The sequence below is a fragment of the Phyllobates terribilis genome, unplaced genomic scaffold (assembly GCF_046119375.1).
Source record: "Phyllobates terribilis strain yellow unplaced genomic scaffold, ASM4611937v1 Scaffold_3__8_contigs__length_932513732, whole genome shotgun sequence".
Lineage (NCBI taxonomy): Eukaryota > Metazoa > Chordata > Amphibia > Anura > Dendrobatidae > Phyllobates > Phyllobates terribilis.
In genome coordinates, this window is record NW_027362763.1 from 359,929,024 (window position 1) to 359,948,343 (window position 19,320).

Genomic DNA, 19,320 nt, shown 5'->3' on the forward strand with positions numbered 1-19,320 from the left:
TTGTATGGTGGTAATATTAGTCTTACATAGGACTACAGGTAACATTATGTGTACTCAGAGAGTTATCTGTGGTGTTACGTAGGACTTCAGGTAACATCTACTACATTATCCATACTTAGGGAATTAGCACTGTCTGCTATCTGTGGTGTTACATAGGACTCCAGGTGATCTCTACTACATTATTGGTAATTAAGAAAGTTATCACTGTGTTATCTGTGATGTTACATAGGACTTTAGGTAACATCTAGTACATTTGCAGAAAGGGTAATATGCCATTCATTTTTATTATTGTTACTTTTATGGGTGAGGAAAGTGGAACAAGATGGGTGTGGTCTATGAAAAGGGGAATGATCAGCAAACACGGTGGGGTTTCTCACACAGAAACAGGAAACCTGTTAAACTTTGAATCCCCCCCGCCGTGTATATGGTGCTAGATTCATGTTATTGTAGGATAGAACAATCGTACTGATCACTTACTGCTCTCTGTTTGGAGGTTTTCTTAGTTGTTCAGCCATAAGTTTAGCTGAAAAATTGTAGAAATTCAACATGTTCTGAAAAAAGGAATCCTCGGACACCTCAAACTAAAGGAAAGACAATATTTATGTGCATAAAAGAGAAGTAGAGACAATATTTTTTCTCACTGTGTGCACAAAGATATATGCAAACATTGAATATATGAAGCGTAAACTGCTCTACTGCCATATAGACTATACTTGTAAAATTAAACTACTTAGTGCCCAAATTAGGCAATTTGTGTATGCCCATCAGCCACGACAAGGCGTACCTTTCTCTGATGGGATCCTAACTTTTTCTATCAGACATAATGATGGGAGGAGTGCACAGCTAACTATGGAGGCCGTCACTACCTTCAGTTGTATGCTACAAAGAAACAAAAACTGACCAGCACCTCCTGACAGAATGAGACAAGTGTAAACAGGTGCAAGCTGCTCTGACTGATGTAAATACAAATCAAAAAGCTCAGTAGCTGACAGTGTGCGCCAATATATATGCAGACATTGAATATATGAAATCTAAACTGCAATACTGCCATTTAGACTATATTTATAAAATGAAGGCACTTTGCGCAGAAATTGGCCTATCTAGCCATATAACCAGCTAATTTAGTCATTTACAATACTGGATTATTTCCACTATTCCATTCTACTATTTATCTTGCTGTGAGACAACTAACTGCAGTAGATGCCTCCCCTGCTGGAGGCGATGTACCTGCTGCAGGATTGATAAGCTCTGCCCTTTGGCCTGGTCATTAACCTAGAAACAATAGTATATATAAAAAAAGAAAGATTAATTAGCCCACCTGCCTTGTGCACGATCAAGATACTCTTCAGGTAGTAGAAATCTGAACAATAGCCGGCACTCGCTTCTTCCGTAAACAAGATTTTATTGCTCAGATTAAGGACCATGTAGGTCAGAAGCGCATTGTCTGGAGTCTGTATGTGTTCCTTCTTTGCCATTTTATTACTTCTTGTGCCACTGTGTGACCAACCTGGATTTTAAGTTTTGATGCAATAAAGTCTTTTTTTTATATAAGAAGCAAGTGCCAGCTATTATTTGGACATCAACCTAGAACCATTCCCCAGCCACCAAAAATGCAACAGATCACCATAAAATTAACCCTTGTGAGGAGTAGCAAGAAGGTATGGCTGTGGAGCATGAGGAATTATTTACCTAGGAAATTATTATCCAGGAATTATTATCTAAGAAAACTAATTTTGGTTGCTATAAATGGCATGAGCCTTCCACCTGCCATGTGTACTTGTCTTTGGTCCTCTAGTAGATCTCATTACAGAAAGTACATTCCTCTATTAAAATTGACCATTACTGCTTTAAATAATGTGATCACAAGTCTAATTGTCGTTTGATTATCTAATTGTCTCTTACTCCATCATACACTTCATCCAGCTCCTTTGTGTCCAGGATAAAGTCAGGAAATCCTATCATGTCATATATAGCATCTGCCTGAAAAGAAAAAAGAATATCCATAATAATCTTCACAGTTGCTCTCAGCCCCATTTTTGGCCTCAGACTGACGTCAGTTTTTCATGTACAAGTTTGATCCATATTTTTCACAGATAAAACTCGTACCTATTATATTACCTACCTCACAAATAAAGAGCTTTATATAGAGGCCAAAGTGTTAAAAAATTCAAGTTTTATTGATACAGTTTTATAAAAACACAATATGCTAGTCTAGTACTAAGCACACATCTATTTTTGTACCATCCGGGTGTACCCACCAGTGTCTTACCATTGGTTCTTCTCACTTTTTTATATGTCTTCTTATTGTGTTTTTATAAAATTTATCAACAAAACTTGAGTTTTTTAACACTTTGGCCTCTATATAAAGCTCTTTGTTTGTGAGATAGGTAATATAATAGGTACGAGTTTTATCTGTGAAAAATATGGATCAAACTTGTAAAAAAATTGTAGAAGCATTTTTGGTCAGACATATTTTCTGTGTGTTACATTATAAATTTGATATAATGATTTAATCTTTTGATAAAAGTAAACACCTTCTCCTTTGCTGCTCTCCTTGTTTTTTCATCCATCCATGTTAAACCTTCCAATGTGAACTCAAAAGCGGATCGAATCTCGGAGATCATCTGCTCTGCCTGAAAAACGGAGATATCAAACATATTATCGATTTTCACAATATGCATGACTTCACAAAAGTCTTTTAGATAATAATGTCTTACTTACAATTGTTTTACTGTTCTTATCAAATGTAGATTTAACAAACAGAGATCCTAGAGCAAAACCAAGTGTGTCATCTGTATTGGACAGGCATGTCTGCCAGCGAGGAGTGCAGGACTGCAACACAAAGACAATGACAATCTAGCGGTAAAAAAAGGAGATCAGTTCTGGTGCATTCAGTAGGTTTTGTTAAAAAAAAGGATGTTCAGACGATGAAGTCTCAGTTGTATTCACGTTTTAATATATTGATAATAAAATTTATATTTGATTTATTTTTTGAAGGTCGTGACTTCATAGTTTTATAGGTTATTTATAACAATAAATATAGCATCCTTCAACATTTTATGATTACAACCCAATAGTGGGCAACTTATATGAAACATAGACTGTCTTAAACGAGAAAATCTAGAAATTCTCTACAAACCTCGCATATGTGAAAAATGACATTTTTTAGCTTACAGTTTTGCAGCATAGTCTGAATACTTGGGAGGCACAGATTACAAAGGCTACAGTTTCTCTGACATCCAAATGACAATCCTTTGCCCTATGCTTATGCAGTTCAGCACATTAAAGAAAATCCATCACCAGTTTTTTGCCACCTTACCTGAGAGCAGCATAATGTAGACACCTAGACCCTGATTCCAGCAATGTGTCACTTAATGGACTGCTTGCTGTGGTTTAGTTAAAAAACACTGTTTTTTCAGGAGGAGATTATCACTAGAACTGGTATATTTTATCTAAAGGGATTTTATCAAAACTGCAGGGGTGGCACTGGCGCAGTTTCAGTAGCTCTGGGCATATAGAGCGGCGGCTGTAACTGTGCTCCCAGCACTGCTAAGTCTGCTGTCAGTCAGTGCCGGAGCGCGGTTACAGCCGCAGCTCTATATGCACAGAGCGGAGACAGAAACTGCGCCAGCACCACACCCACCCCTGTGACTGAAAGCTTGAGGCCTGCCAGGAGGAATAAAGTTCATTTCCTCCCGGCAGCGGAGCTCTCAGTGTTGGCGCTGCACGGTGTCAAAACGTTATTAACCTGCAGATTAACGCCATATCCCAAGGCCGATGTGAGGCATCTCTCTATCTACCCACATGAGAGAAACCTGGAGTGGTGCCTATGATCTTCAAACTATATTTTCTCTGAAACGCCGGAGCTATGATTCATACAAAATTGTCAAACATACCTTTTTTGCCCCATATAGTGACTCAAGTAATTTGTCTTGGGCTTTCTCGAAACGAGAATCTAGACTGGGGGACATCTTCTGGACAAGGTTCCAAATCAAGTAATTGTTCAGTATACTGTAAGAGAAAGAGAATTAGTCTCACTGATTATAGGAGGTGGATTTGTGAAAATAAGATGAGAACTCAGGAATGAATTAATATCAGGCAATGTAATTATAGTGACCATTGTACAATGCACAGTGTAGCTTTAATCTGCGTATATACACAAGATGGCATTAGTTTGAACACTCATTCAGCCCTCGGCAATTTCTACTAATGCTTTTACAGGTATATTGAAATCCTATGCTCAAGCCTTGTTTTTTTTCTTACATCTGTCATTGGGGACAGCTGGCAGACCCCAGATGGTGACATTGATATGCCATTTAATAATAAAAGCTTAAAGGGGTTTTCCCACAAACAAAAGTACATTTTAATCAATAGATCTTGGAATAATAATAAGTTCCACAATTGGATGTGTTTAAATATAATGTTCCTGTGCTGAGATAATCTTATAAATGTGCCCCTGCTGTGTACTGTGTAATGGCTGTGTCTGACTGTGCAGGGACATGGTCTGGTCATACCACAGCTCCTGGCCAGGGGATGATACAAGAGACTATACAGACAATACAGCAGAGGATCGCAGGTTATTCTTTTTGTGAGATAAAACATTTCACTGACTGTTTTTAAACAATACTTTACCTCAAAGAAAGAATCAGCTGTGATCCCGTGCTGTAATATCTGAATACTCTTTTTGCGTCCTCCCCTGCCCAGGAGATGTGGTATGATCAGAACATGTTCCTGTACGGTCAGACACAGCCATTACACAGCACACAGCAGGGGCACATTTATAAGATTATCTCAGCCAGGAACATTTTATTAAAACACATCCAATTGTGGAACTTATTATTATTTCTAGATCTATTGATTAAAATGAACTTTTGTTCGCGAGAAAACCCCTTTAAGTATTCTTTAGAAAAGAAAGGAGTTTTAATATATTCCTACAACAATCTTTCATACACCATGACTTTTTAATAGTGATCCAACCGTCTGAAATCAGAGAAAAGGGGCTTATTCAAAGTTCTCCTAGCACAGTCCTCAGCTACCGGCTGTACAGGAAGCTTCATCAATGACCCACTTAATGAGATAAGACGGCCACTTTAATAATAACCCTCATTCCCATCATATAGATACATTAAAAAGTGGATAATGTAATAAATGAAAGTTATTGGGTCCAATTCATCAAAGCTTTTAATCGAGTATTCTGGCATAAAAAAGCTTTGAAAAGTTGCATAATTTTGGAACAACACAAGGCTACGCTAACACTTTACGGCATTCTAACGTCAATTTCGCCCATGTTTGACAAAGTGGTCAGAGCTGAGACTGGACGGGCCACTTGCCAAATTCATGATGAGCGGCAGTGTTCACTACCCCACAAATCTTACTCCAGCAGAGACTAGAGTAGGATTTGTGTCAAGGTGCACACAGAGGTGCACGCCACTCGTCTTGTGCACCTGATTCAAGAAGAGGTGTATGCCTCTTCATTAATCAGGCGCGTCTGACTCCAGCACATTTCCTCATCAAGACCTGCATGAACGCCAGTCTTGATGAATCGGGCCTATTGTTTTAATATTATGGAATAGTGAACATAGGGCTAAAAATAAAGTGAATTTCATTTGAATAAAAACTGCTTTGATGTGACTTAACAGACGTATCTTACACTGGATCCGTGCTGTTTACTAGTTCTGACACTTGCTGTAGATATTCCTTGCCATAAACCACCACAGGCTCTGTGTCATTGATGTCCAAAGGTAAGAGTGCAAAGGACATATAATCCATCCAGTCAAATGCAGGTGCTAGGTTCTGTAAAATATAAGACAATTGTTACTATGAAATGTGTTTAATGCAGTTGACTCAGCTTCTTTTCTTCAGGAACGCACCTCTCCCAGCCCACCTTCTTCCAGCTTTGCTGGGGTCGGTGCGCTCCTGTAGATTGACAGTTCAGACCAGTGTCATGGTTGCATTGCTAGTCCTAATTTCAGTCTCTAATTTATTCAATGAGTTATACACTATAGAATTAAAAAATCCCTCTGTTCTTGAAAATACAGAGTTTTTTAATAACGGGGTGAATTGCAAAGTTGCTAGTTTTCACAAGGACTTTGGAACTTTATAAGAACTTGATAACCCTTTTATTGGTTGTTTATATTATTCATACAAACAATCTAATTGTATTTATTAGGAAGTATGACAAAGGTTAAACGCTTTTTAAATATGTTAGTTTTCAAAGTGATAGCAAATTGGTGGATAGTAAGGGAATAAATCCCTTGGGTGAGTCATTTAGATGTTACTGGTGTGTATAATAGCTGAATAGTGTACAGTAAAACCTCTCCAAAAGACCACCTCTATGAGTAGACCTCCCCCTCATACAGTGCAGATGACTCTCCCCCTGGGCCGTGGGGCACTCGGATCCGGGCAATAGGGAAACGATGGGGGTAGTAGTGGCTACCCGGTTCCGTGGCTCAGGGTGGTCAGACCAGTGGTAGTCCCTTTATGAGTTTTAAGTGATGTCCGACTACGCCACCCGTGGATTGCGGCTATTATGAACCGCCGCTGCAAGGCAGACCGCTGGGGCTGATGGTGTATGCAGCTAAGATAGTGTAACTCCCCACGGGAAGAGTGCAGCCCCAGGGCAGTGTAGTGGATGGTGGGGGTGATGGTGCAGGGGGCCCAGTACCGGTAGTGCTGGAGGAGCGAGAAAGTACACAGACAACGTACTGCAGTCCAATGTCTTTTACTCACAGTTCATGTGCTCCGGGTCACTTCGGCACCAGTAGTGACCGCCCGAGCCGGGCTGCGTCCACCAGGTGTGGGGCTCGGTCAACTCCCAGGCAATTCAGAAGTCTGGCTCAGGACCCCCTTTTATCCTTTCTCTGGCCTGCCTCACCAGTGACCCACTTTTGTCCAGCTGCCGCGGATCTGCGCGGGTAAACGTGGGCCCCGTTTCCCACTGTCCTATATGGAGCCTTCCTAGTAGGTTTGATGAGGTGTCGCACCAATAAATGATCACGACCTCCGGTCTTTGGCTGAGGGTAGTTTCTCCTCCACCAACTTGGGATCCGGTACCCTTAATCTGCCTGACCCTTCACCCTGTATTCTCATGGGTTCTTAGGGTCCCTTCCACCTTCTTGTTCCTGAGCCCCTCTGTTCCTCTGTCTCTTCCTCTCCTTTTCTGCTCCATCTTCTTCTCCTTTCTCGTGGAGCTGGGCTGAGAAGGAACCAGAGCTCCCCTTCACCTCTCCTCTCTCCACTCCACTCTCCTCCTCGGCCTCTCACTAGGCCCACTCCTGAGTAGAGCTCCTCCAGAGCCTCTACTCCCTGTCTTCTCCTCTCACTGAACAGACCCTGAGCTAAGATGGTGCCCACCTTATATACCTCCCTCTCCGTGTATGAGCCCAGGTGACCAGCAACCAATGGGCTCCTTCCTATGCTCAGAAACCAACCCCTATCTGCTCCTACACCACTGGGTATTCCTCCCCCCTCCACACTCCAGCCAGGGACATGGTCGGTCGTGCCTGCATTTCTGTCTAATGGGAGCACCGTTGAACTGTCCCTCGGAAATGGGGTGAGTGTGCTGTATGCAGCTAACTGAGCCCTGGTCCATACTCCATCCTTACCCAGGAGTGGCATATCACACCTCTGGCAGAGGTGCAATACCCCTGTAGCGGCTGAACCCTCGGGGCGCTACACAGACTTCAAGTAATTTTAAGTTTCCACTTATTATTAGGCAAGTGAGTATTTTGACCATATCAACATTTTTATACATATTTTCCAACTCCAAGCTGTATAATCTTGAATGCTTATTGGATGAAGCAGATCAGGTGATGTGTATTTGTGTAAAGCGGGAGGGTGAGGCCTGAGGATATCAGCACCTTTATCAAGGTGTACAGAATTATTAGGCAGCTTGTTCTTTTCAGTCAAATGGCCAAAAAAGAGATTTAACTGACTCTGAAAAGTCAAAAATTGTTAAAGGTCTTACAGAGGGAGGCATCACTCTTGAAATTGCTGAAATATTGGGGCATGATGAGAGAATCGTCAAACATTTAGCTGCAAATAGTCAACAGGGTTGCGAAAAACATGTTGAGAAAACAATACGCACATTAACAGGCAAAGATTTGAGAATAATCAAACATGAAGTGTCCAGGAAAGTGTCATATTCCAGAACTGTAACCTCCCTGGAGTGTTCAGAAGTACAAGGTGTTCAGTGCTCAGAAACATGGCCACCGTAAGGAAGACTGAAACCCGACTACCACTGAGCAAGACACAGAAGTAGAAACATCAAGAAATATCTTAACACAGGTTTTTCAAATGTTTTATCGACTGATGGAGATGAGAGTCACTCTGGAAGGACAGATGGATGGGCCTGTGACTGGATCAGTAACAGGCACAGACCTCCACTTTGCCTCAGATGACAGCAAAGTGGAGGTGTGGTACTGCGGTGGGCTGGTATTATTAAAAAATGAGCTAGTTGGACATTTTCATGTTGAAGATGGACTCAAAATCAACTCCCAAACCTACTTGTAGTTTTTAGAAGACACTTTATTCAAGAAGTGGTACAGGAAAAAGTCTACAACTTTCAAGAAAACTATGATTTTGATGCAGCACAATGCTCCATCTCATGAACTGAAGTCTCCACTGCTTGATGAGCCAGGAAAGGTCTTAAAAATCAAAGAATAATGACCTGGCCCCTTCCTCACCTGACCTAATCCATATTAAGAACTTGTGGGCCCTTCATAAATGGAAAATTTACAGTGAAGGAAAACAGTACACCTTTGAACAGTGTCTGGGAGGCTGTGGTTGGTGCTGCCAAAAAAATTGATTGTCAACAGATTAAGAAACTGACTGACTCCGTCGATTAAAGGCTTGTGATTTATTGAAAAAAAGGGGAGCTATATTGGTCAATTATTATTTTTTTAAATATCAGAAATGTATTTTTTTTGTTGTCTGGTTATTATTCTCACTTTAACATATGAAAATAAACAATTGAGATGCCAATATTTCCGTTTTTCATTTAGTTGCGTAATATTTCTGCACACTAATAGTTGCCCAATAATTCTGCACACATAGATATTCTCCTAAAAAGACAAAATCCCACTTTTACTTTCTTAAATATTCAGATTTATTAAACCATTTGGATTTAATGACAGCACTGTTGTAGTTCAATAATAAAAGTCATCATCGAAAATACAAATTGTCTAATAACTCTGCAAGCAGGGTATTATGCATACTGTCCATCTTGAGAAGACCTTCCCCCAGAAGTGTTGGGTTTTAGCGTATTATACTTAAAGGAGTATTCCCATCTCTAAGATCCTATCCCAATATGTAGTAGGTGTAATAAAAATAATATTAGCTAATACATCCAATTAGAAATGTAGTAGAGTTTTTTCCGATTCGTTGTGTCTCTTTCCTCATGTGCAGGCATTGCAGGACCTTAGGTATCCATGGTTATGACCACGGATACAGTGACAGTTGATAGAGGTCGTAACCATGGATACCTAAGGTCCTGCAATGTGTGCACATGAGGAAAGAGACATAGTGAATCAAAAAAATTATACTACATTTCTAATTGGAGGTGTTTGCTAATATTATTATTATTACACCTACTACATATTGGGATAGGATCTTAGAGATGGGAATACCCCTTTAATGAGATTCTGAACATGTGCGTTAAAGTTCTCACCTGCAGTTCAGATACCGTCATGCGATTATAAATCTTTTCCTCATCTCGGCGCTCATCTTGTGGAACTGTGAGATTGGCTAGCAAGGTTTCAAGTTCTAGAATCTGGGTCATCTGTATTTCCACTGAGCCAGGATAGCCCCCAAGCAGCATCCCCACATCTACCATGTATTGCTGGTATGCAGTAAGCACCTGGAAAGAGAAATCAAGCATCGGCTTTATCAGTCACAGTGCAAGTCTACGCTCTAACAATTTCTCCATTAGACACCTACTGAGCACAAAGTAAGAAAGCCGGTATAACATGAAATACCCATATATCAAGCAAATATATGCTCAGTGTGCTGATATCAATGAAGAATATGTTTGGTCTAAAGGCACAAGCAGAATACTACATGGTGACTGACCTTCCCATTAGCTGTCCTATTTAGATAATAGTCTCTTGATGGAAGAAAGAGTCCAGATTGATCTACCTGGAGAAGAAAGAGGTGTTGGATGTGCAATATATTTACCACTGAATATTGTAAAGCCTACTATTATTGTCATTGCTCAGTCTTCATGAAGCTTTTTATTACATTCCTTGTCACTGTCCCTCTCTACCCCACCATTGCTACTTTTGTTCTCTACTTCTACAGTCTTTTTCAACCTCTTCAGCATTTAATTTCATAAACGTTGCCACTTTTCCAACATCTATTCTTACATTCCCCCTACTACTGAACACCCTTTCCATTCTTCTCTCTTGAACATACACCTTCTTTTCCAGTCATCTGTGGTTCTGGAAAGATAACCTTAGTAATTATCTCAGCCTGAAAATTACACTGTCCTATACTGATCATCTTATGGATCCTCCTAGATATCATCAATTTATCCCTTTCATTCCATTCTACACTTCTCTGCATTTATAAACATTTCCCTTCAATAGGGATGATATATTGACTGTGTTTAAATGTACACTATAACTTATAATGTTACAGCATATTAATACTATATCATTTTATTTAGTGGGTGCCTAACCTGAAAGACTCCTGGACCCTTCCAATTTCAAGAACTTAAAAGGGTTTTCCCAAGAACAAAGTGCATTTTTAAATAATAGATCTCGGAATAAAATAAATTCCACATTGGATGTGTTAAATAAAAATGTTCCTGTGCTGAGATAATCTTATAAATGTGCCCCTGCTATGTACTGCGTAATGGCTGTGTCTCACCATGCAGGAACATGGTCTGATCATACCACATCTCCTGGGTAGGAGAGGAAGCAAAAGAGTATACAGACATTACAGCACAGGATCGCAGCTGATTCTTTCTGTGAGGCAAAACATTTCACTGCCTGCTTTTAAGCAATGTTTTACCTCAAAGAAAGCATCAGCTGTGATCCCATGCTGTAATGTCTGTATAGTCTCTTGTATCCGCCCCTGCCCAGGAGATGTGGTATGATCAGACCATGTTCCTGCACGGTCAGACACAACCAATACACAATACATAGCTGGGGTACATTTATAAGATTATCTCAGCACAGGAACATTTTATTTAAACACATTCAATTGTGGAACTTATTATTATTCAGATATCTATTGATTAAAATGTTGATTAAAATTAAATTTGTTCGTCGGAAAACCCCTTTAATAACCAAGGTCTCTTTGGCTTTTTCTTTGCACGGTGACACTCTCATTTATCTTCTTTGCATGGAATTGTAAGTGAATAGAGCTGTGTTGTAGTTTACTGTACATTGGGTGAATGAGAGCATTGATGTGCAGTAAAAAACAAGAGCTGAGGAATTGAATCTTCATTTTTTTTGCATGATAAAAAAATAAACAGCAAATACTATATAATACTATATAAATACCACTAATATCCCACTGCACCTCTACAACCACTGCCCATGTGGTCCACCAGTCTCCTTGTTATCTGAAGACAATCAATGGCCACAGTGGTGACCAACTCCAAGACAAGACCAGTTCTGTACATCCTCTTCTGGTCGTATGGATATGCGATGACTGTGCCAGACAGCGGTGATACTGATTTGTGGCAGATTACCCACAAAGTCTGCAGCATGCCAAACATTTATACAGCATTAATCCCACCTACCATCCCGACAAGAGTGTTTACCTGGATTATGTTGCTGTTTGAGCTCTTGGAGTCAGCACTTACAAAGACACTGAAGAATGGGGTCGCTCTGTACGTCCCTGAGACAGTCTTCAGCACAGCCATAAAATTTTCACCCCGCCAATTACCTGATATGTTCCATCCGCCAACCTTTAAAAAAAAAAAAGACATTAAAAAACAGTGGACTTGACAAATACAGAATAATTCATTTTGAGGGTTAAGTATAATGAAAGGAAAACTAGTTGTTTTTCACCCACAAATCTGCATGGCCAGTAGAATTATTCTGAATTAATAGACAAGCTACATAAATACTTATACGAGCTCACAGTGAAAAGGCAAACTAGTTGTTGGTGGACGAAAAAAGATTCAGTGATAAAATCTGATGCTTCAAATATATGGAAAAAGAATTAGGATTTGCTAAATTTTATCAAGACTTTACAGTCCTTATGTTAGTTTATTTCAATTAAAGGGGTTGTCCCACAAACAAAGTACATTTTATTCACTAGATCTTGGAATAATAATAGTTTCCACAATTGGATGTGTTATGAAATGTTCCTGTGCTGAGATAATCTTATAAATGTGCCCCTGCTATGTACGGTGTAATGGTTATTTCTTACCATGCAGGAACAAGGTCTTTACCAGGGGTGGGATTCGGACGGTTCTCACCAGTTCGGGGCAACCGATTGTTGAAATTCCAGCTGATTCCCCGAACTGGCAAGAAGAGGCGCCCTGATCCGGTTCCCTGGCCCGCAGTTTTCAATTGAATTTGCATCCTCAGATGCAAATTCAGTTTAAATATATTGCAGTACAGAAAACCACTAGCTTCCTGCACTGCAATAGTCTACAGCCGCCAGCAAATCAGAGTCTGGCAGCTGACATTGGGGCACACGTCGCTGGAGTATGACGTCACTGCCATCCACCGGCCCATCCACGCTGCATATGAAGAAGGAAGAGGACGCTGCTGGACCACGGCCAGATAAGAAGAAACATTTTTTTTTACTGAAAAAATGTAATATGAGGAACAGACATATGGGGACCAGGATGGAGACATATGGGGACCAGGATGGAGACATATGGGGACCAGGATGGAGACATATGGGGCCAGCATGGAGACATATGGGGTCAGAATGGAGACATATGGGGCCAGAATGTAGACATATGGGGCCAGCATGGAGACATATGGGGTCAGCATGAAGACATATGGAGCCAAGATGGAGACATATGGAGCCAGTATGGAGACATATGGGGCCAGTATGGAGACATACAGTGGTGGCCAAAAGTATTGGCACCCCTGCAATTCTGTCAGATAATACTCAGTTTCTTCCTGAAAATGATTGCAATCACAAATTCTTTGGTCTTATTATCTTCATTTAATTTGCTTGCAAGGAAAAAACACAAAAGAGAATGAAGCAAAAATCAAATCATTGATCATTTCACACAAAACTCCAAAAATGGGCCAAATAAAAGTATTGGCACCCTCAGCCTAATACTTGGTTGCACAACCTTTAGCCAAAATAACTGCGAACAACCGCTTCCGGTAACCATCAATGAGTTTCTTACAATGCTCTGCTGGAATTGTAGACCATTCTTCTTTGGCAAACTGCTCCAGGTCCCTGATATTTGAAGGGTGCCTTCTCAAAACTGCCATTTTGAGATCTCTCCACAGGTGTTCTATGGGATTCAGGTGTGGACTCATTGCTGGCCACCTTAGAAGTCTCCAGTGCTTTCTCTCAAACCATTTTATAGTGCTTTTGGAAGTGTGTTTTGGGTCATTGTCCTGCTGGAAGACCCATGACCTCTGAGGGAGACCCAGCTTTCTCACAATGGGCCCTACATTATGCTGCAAAATTTGTTGGTAGTCTTCAGACTTCATAATGCCATGCACACGGTCAAGCAGTCCAGTGCCAGAGGCAGCAAAGCAACCCCAAAACATCAGGGAACCTCCGCCATGTTTGACTGTAGGGACCGTGTTCTTTTCTTTGAATGCCTCTTTTTTTTCCTGTACACTCTATGTTGATGCTTTTTCCCAAAAAACTCTACTTTTGTCTCATCTGACCAGAGAACATTCTTCCAAAACGTTTTAGGCTTTCTCAGGTAAGTTTTGGCAAACTCCAGCCTGGCTTTTTTCTGTCTCGGGGTAAGAAGTGGGGTCTTCCTGGGTATCCTACCATACAGTCCCTTTTTTATTCAGACGCCGACGGATAGTACGGGTTGACACTGTTGTACCCTCGGACTGCAGGGCAGCTTGAACTTGTTTGGATGTTAGTCGAGGTTCTTTATCCACCATCCGCACAATCTTGCATTGAAATCTCTCGTAAATTTTTCTTTTCCGTCCACATCTAGGGAGGTTAGCCACAGTGCCATGGGCTTTAAACTTCTTGATGACACTGCGCACGGAAGACACAGGAACATTCAGGTCTTTGGAGATGGACTTGTAGCCTTGAGATTGCTCATGCTTCCTCACAGTTTGGTTTCTCAAGACCTCAGACAGTTCTTTGGTCTTCTTTCTTTTCTCCATGCTCAATGTGGTACACACAAGGACACAGGACAGAGGTTGAGTCAACTTTAATCCATGTTAACTGGCTGCAAGTGTGATTTAGTTATTGCCAACACCTGTTAGGTGCCACAGGTAAGTTACAGGTGCTGTTAATTACACGAATTAGAGAAGCATCACATGATTTTTCAAACAGTACCAATACTTTTGTCCACCCCCTTTTTTAGGTTTGGTGTGGAATTATATCCAATTTGGCTTTAGGACAATTCTTTTTGTGTTTTTTCATTGAAGACAAATTAAATGAAGATAATAATACCAAAGAATTTGTGATTGCAATCATTTTCAGGAAGAAACTGAGTATTATCTGACAGAATTGCAGGGGTGCCAATACTTTTGGCCACCACTGTATGGGGCCAAGATGAAGACATATGGGGCCAAGATGAGACATATGGGGAACAGCATAGAGACATATGGGGTCCAGGATGGAGATATGTGGTGCTCAGGATGAAGGACATATTGGACAAGGATGGGGGATATATGGGAGACATATGGGGACCAGAATGGAGGACATATGGGTCCAGGATGGAGGAAATTATTAAATAAAGGGGTCAGGATGGGGGACATTATTAAATAAAGAGGTCCAGGATGAGGGACATTACAGAGAGGGGCCCAGGATGGGGACATTGTTACAGTAAGGTGCACATAATTGAGGACTTTAATACAGAAAGGTGTCAGGATGGCGCACATTATTACAGGAAGGGGCAAGAATGTGGAAGTTTGTTCCAGGAAGGGGCCAGGATAGGAGACATTATTATTGTAGGGGTAACAAAGGGATATTATTACTGCTTTGATGTATTTTATTTTTGAGGATACTGTATGCAATGGGGGGGCTGTTACTGTGCAGAGCGGCACTATGTCGCTTTTTTCTTTATCTGATGAAGTGTAGAAGTCTGGTAAAAAGTGGGGAATGTGCTCTAGAAGCAATCAGCTATAGATTACTGTCTGTTATTTTCTGCAGAGATGAGTCCTGGTTCGAAGAAGTGATGGTGATGAATCACTTCAACTACAGATGCCACTGGTAAGTCAGTGTGTTACCTGTACATTTACACTATTTACACTATATAGTATATACAGAGTTCCTGTGTATAATGTCATTGGTGATCCCTGTATTGCTAGTACACTGAGGCTATGTACAGAGCTCCTGTGTATAATGTCACTGGTGTTCCCTGTATTATCTGTACACTGAGGCTATGTACAGAGCTCCTGTGTATAATGTCACTGGTGTTCCCTGTATTATCTGTACACTGACACTATATACAGAGCTCCTTTTGTATAATGTCACTGGTGATCCCTGTATTACCTGTACACTAACGCCATATATAGAGCTCCTGTGTATAATGTCTCTGGTGGTCCCTGTACATTATATGCCATATACAGAGCTCCTGTGTATAATGTCACCGGTGACTCACTGTATTACCTGTACACTACTGTATACACTGTATACTACATAAAGAGCTCCTGTGTATAATGGCACTTATGGTAATATTAGTGTTATTAGTATTGTGTTGTTTTTTTTAATTATCAGAATGGTAGTATTCGGTCACTATGTGGTGGTAATATGTGGTCCGGTCATGGTGTGGCGGTATTTGTCCGTAGTATGTGGTATTATTCGGTCACTATGTGGGGGTAATATCTGGTCATGGTGTGGCGGTATTTATTCCCTGTATGTGGAATTATTTAGTCACTATGTGGAGGTAATATGTAGTCTGGTCATTGTGGGTTGTTATTTTGCACATATTTGCTGCTGTGGCCAGAGATTAGTTGCAGTCAGCAGTTGAGGTGACAGATGGACAGGTGGTCATCCTTTCCAATTTGAGCAGGGTTCCTTTAGTACTAATTTTCGAAACTTGTAGAAAACCCTTTAAAACTATCCACCATACTAAGAAGTTACTGACAGTGACTGTGACAATGTGTGCTGGACAAGAGACAATGAGACTATAAATGAAGGTACAGGTGGGGTAAGAATGGTAAAGCGCCTTTACTTTTAGCTATCGTTACTTGTATTTTTTCGATGAGGAAAATGTGCGTGGCTAGTAAAAATGTGTGCGGCTAGCAAAAATGGTTGTGGCTTTTTAATGAGTGTGGCTTTTACATGGGCATGGTTTCTGAACACAAACAGTGAACCTGTTGTTAAAAAACTGAATCCCACCCCTTTTCTAAATATACAGTTATATGAAAAAGTTTGGGCACCCCTATTAATCTTAAGCTTAATGTTTTATAAAAATTGGTGTTTTTGCAACAGCTATTTCAGTTTGATATATGTAATAACTGTTGGACACAGTAATGTTTCTGCCTTGAAATGAGGCTTATTGTACTAACAGAAAATGTGCAATCTGCATTCAAACAAAATTTGACAGGTGCATAAGTATGGGCACCCTTATCATTTTCTTGTTTTAAATACTCCTACCTACTTTTTACTGACTTACTAAAGCCCTTTTTTTGGTTTTGTAACCTCATTGAGCTTTGAACTTCATAGCCAGGTGTATGCAATCATGAGAAAAGCTACTTAAAGTGGCCACTTGCAAGTTGTTCTCCTGTTTGAATCTCCTCTGAAGAGTGGCATCATGGGCTCCTCAAAACAACTGTCAAATGATCTGAAAACAAAGATTATTCAACATAGTTGTTCAGGGGAAGGATACAAAAAGCTGTCTCAGAGATTTAACCTGTCAGTTTCCACTATGATGAACATAGTAAGGAAATGGAAGAACACAGGGACAGTTCTTGTTAAGGCCAGAAGTGGCAGGCCAAGAAAAACATCAGAAAGGCAGAGAAGAAGAATGGTGAGATCAGTCAAGGACAATCCTCAGACCACCTCCAGAGAGCTGCAGCATCAACTTGCTGCAGATGGTGTTACTGTGCATTGGTCAACTATACAACGCACTTTGCACAAGGAGAAGCTGTATGGGAGACTGATGCGAAAGAAGCCGTTTCTGCAAGCACGCCACAAACAGAGTCGGCTGAGGTATGCAAAAGCACATTTGGAGAAGCCAATTTCTTTTTGGAAGAAGGTCCTGTGGACTGATGAAACCAAGATTGAGTTGTTTGGTCATACAAAAAGGCGTTATGCATGGCGGCAAAAGAACACAGCATTCCAAGAAAAACACTTGCTACCCACAGTAAAATTTGGTGGAGGTTCCATCATGCTTTGGGGCTGTGTGGCCAATGCCCCAAAGCATGACTAGAGGCTGTTATTTTTGCAAAAGGAGGATCTACTAAATATTAATGTCACTTTTCTGGTGAGGTGCCCATACTTATGCACCTGTCAAATTTTGTTTGAATGCAGATTGCACATTTTCTGTTAGTAAAATAAACCTCATTTCACGGCAGAAACATTACTGTGTCCAACAGTTATTACATATATCAAACTGAAATAGCTGTTGCAAAAACACCAATTTTTTATAAAACATTAAGCTTAAGATCAATAGGGGTGCCCAAACTTTTTCATATAACTGTACTATATCTCCTCGGCAGGGGAGGAAGCAAAAGAGAGTATACAGACAGGACAGCATGGGATCACAGCTGATTCTATCTGTGAGGTAAAATATTTCCCTTTCTGTCTAAAAACATGTTTTACCTCACAAAAAGGAGCCGTGATATTTGTAGACCATGTCCCTGCACGGTCAGATACAGCCATTACACAGTACATAGCAGGGGCACATATATAAGATTATCTCAGCACAGGAACATTTTTTACATGTCCAATTGTGAAACTTATTTTTATTTCAATATCTATGAATTAAAATGTACTTTGTTCAAGGGACAACCCCTTTAAGTCATCATACACAGATGACTGTTAAATCTTTGCTAGATGGCAACTTTTAGTGGCATTACCCATTCATTTCTGTTGAGAGTGTGGCATGGAAAATGCCATGATATGATTGGAGTCCTATAACAGCCGCTGGTCACAGCGTAGCCATGGCCTTAGGATATCTGCATTTACTGTACACAGGTCTGGCTCCAATTACAGTTGAGGTTGCAGACTAAAGACAGTGAAAGCAGCAATCATATAAGACCTGTCATGTTTTGTTCGATTTTATAGAAAGAAGGAATAATAAAAAGGCCCGCGGTGTATAAGTGTGAAAGCTTAAGATGTCACCTTCTTTATGAGGTCAGTGAGAGGTTTTTCTTTCAGCTCCTCAATTTTCTGCTCTTTCAGACAGGAGAGATAAAACCGCTGTGTCTTCATCTCCGCCTCACTGCTAGAGTTAAACGTAGCATTCTCTGAATTAGGACGAAATATAGTAATTAAGTATTAGGCAATGTCTGTTATTAGCACACTCAGAACAAGGTGGATGGAGTTCTCATTTCTTTCCTCCAAAATACAGAACATATGCAGCCTCCCCCCTGCTCAGCTTCTGCAGTTCCCATATTCTATTCATTTTTAAAATTAAGTTTGTTGCTACCAAGTCCATCATTTTTTCTTTTAAAGAAAATTTTGAACATTGCGGGGTCGATTCATTAAGACTGGCCATTCTTGATGAAGAGCCCAAAGTAGTAAGATACGTCAAATATATAGGTGGGCTCCTCTTAATGAATTTGGTGTATCTTTCAGTTTTAATTAAAGCTACTTTGTGATTTAGTTAAAGGGAGTGTTTACTTTCAATTAGACTTCTCCCCTGCTTCTGCAGTTGCCATAAAAAACACTCACCCTCCCCTGGTCGACCATTGACTGTGCAGCAGTAAGTCACTGAGCTCAGAGGGTCTGAACAGGACATTCTGTCTACAGTGGATCTCTAAGGCCGCTGAGCTCACTGATTGGCTGTTACGCTGTCAATGTGATGTCAGTGCTGCAGCCAATGCCAGACACCGGGATCAGTGTTGGAGACTCGCCAGTTGACCCAAGGAAGGTGAATACAATGTGTTTTTTTTTATAGCAGACTACAACCAGGGGAGAGATTTAATTGAAAGGGAACTCTGATAGCTATGCAAAAAGTTGGTGGAGCTGGCATAAAGCATGGTTCCAGAGTTCACACTACATAATCAGATATTCAGTGATCCACCT

At 40.6% G+C, this 19,320-nt stretch overlaps 1 protein-coding gene across 2 annotated transcripts in view; it reads right to left on the bottom strand.

Annotated features, from left to right (window-relative positions):
- Nucleotides 1-19,320, bottom strand: part of ECE2 (endothelin converting enzyme 2) — a 117,679-nt gene that overhangs the window by 26,519 nt on the left and 71,840 nt on the right. For both annotated transcript variants that reach the window (XM_073675335.1, XM_073675333.1), the window contains 10 exons: nucleotides 18,415-18,539; nucleotides 11,768-11,914; nucleotides 10,069-10,134; nucleotides 9,668-9,856; nucleotides 5,651-5,793; nucleotides 3,897-4,011; nucleotides 2,722-2,832; nucleotides 2,535-2,633; nucleotides 1,903-1,980; nucleotides 478-581 (listed from right to left, as the gene is read on the bottom strand). In XM_073675335.1, the coding sequence (XP_073531436.1) occupies nucleotides 478-581; nucleotides 1,903-1,980; nucleotides 2,535-2,633; nucleotides 2,722-2,832; nucleotides 3,897-4,011; nucleotides 5,651-5,793; nucleotides 9,668-9,856; nucleotides 10,069-10,134; nucleotides 11,768-11,914; nucleotides 18,415-18,539 (1,177 nt within the window). The remainder of the gene's footprint in view (nucleotides 1-477; nucleotides 582-1,902; nucleotides 1,981-2,534; nucleotides 2,634-2,721; nucleotides 2,833-3,896; nucleotides 4,012-5,650; nucleotides 5,794-9,667; nucleotides 9,857-10,068; nucleotides 10,135-11,767; nucleotides 11,915-18,414; nucleotides 18,540-19,320) is intronic.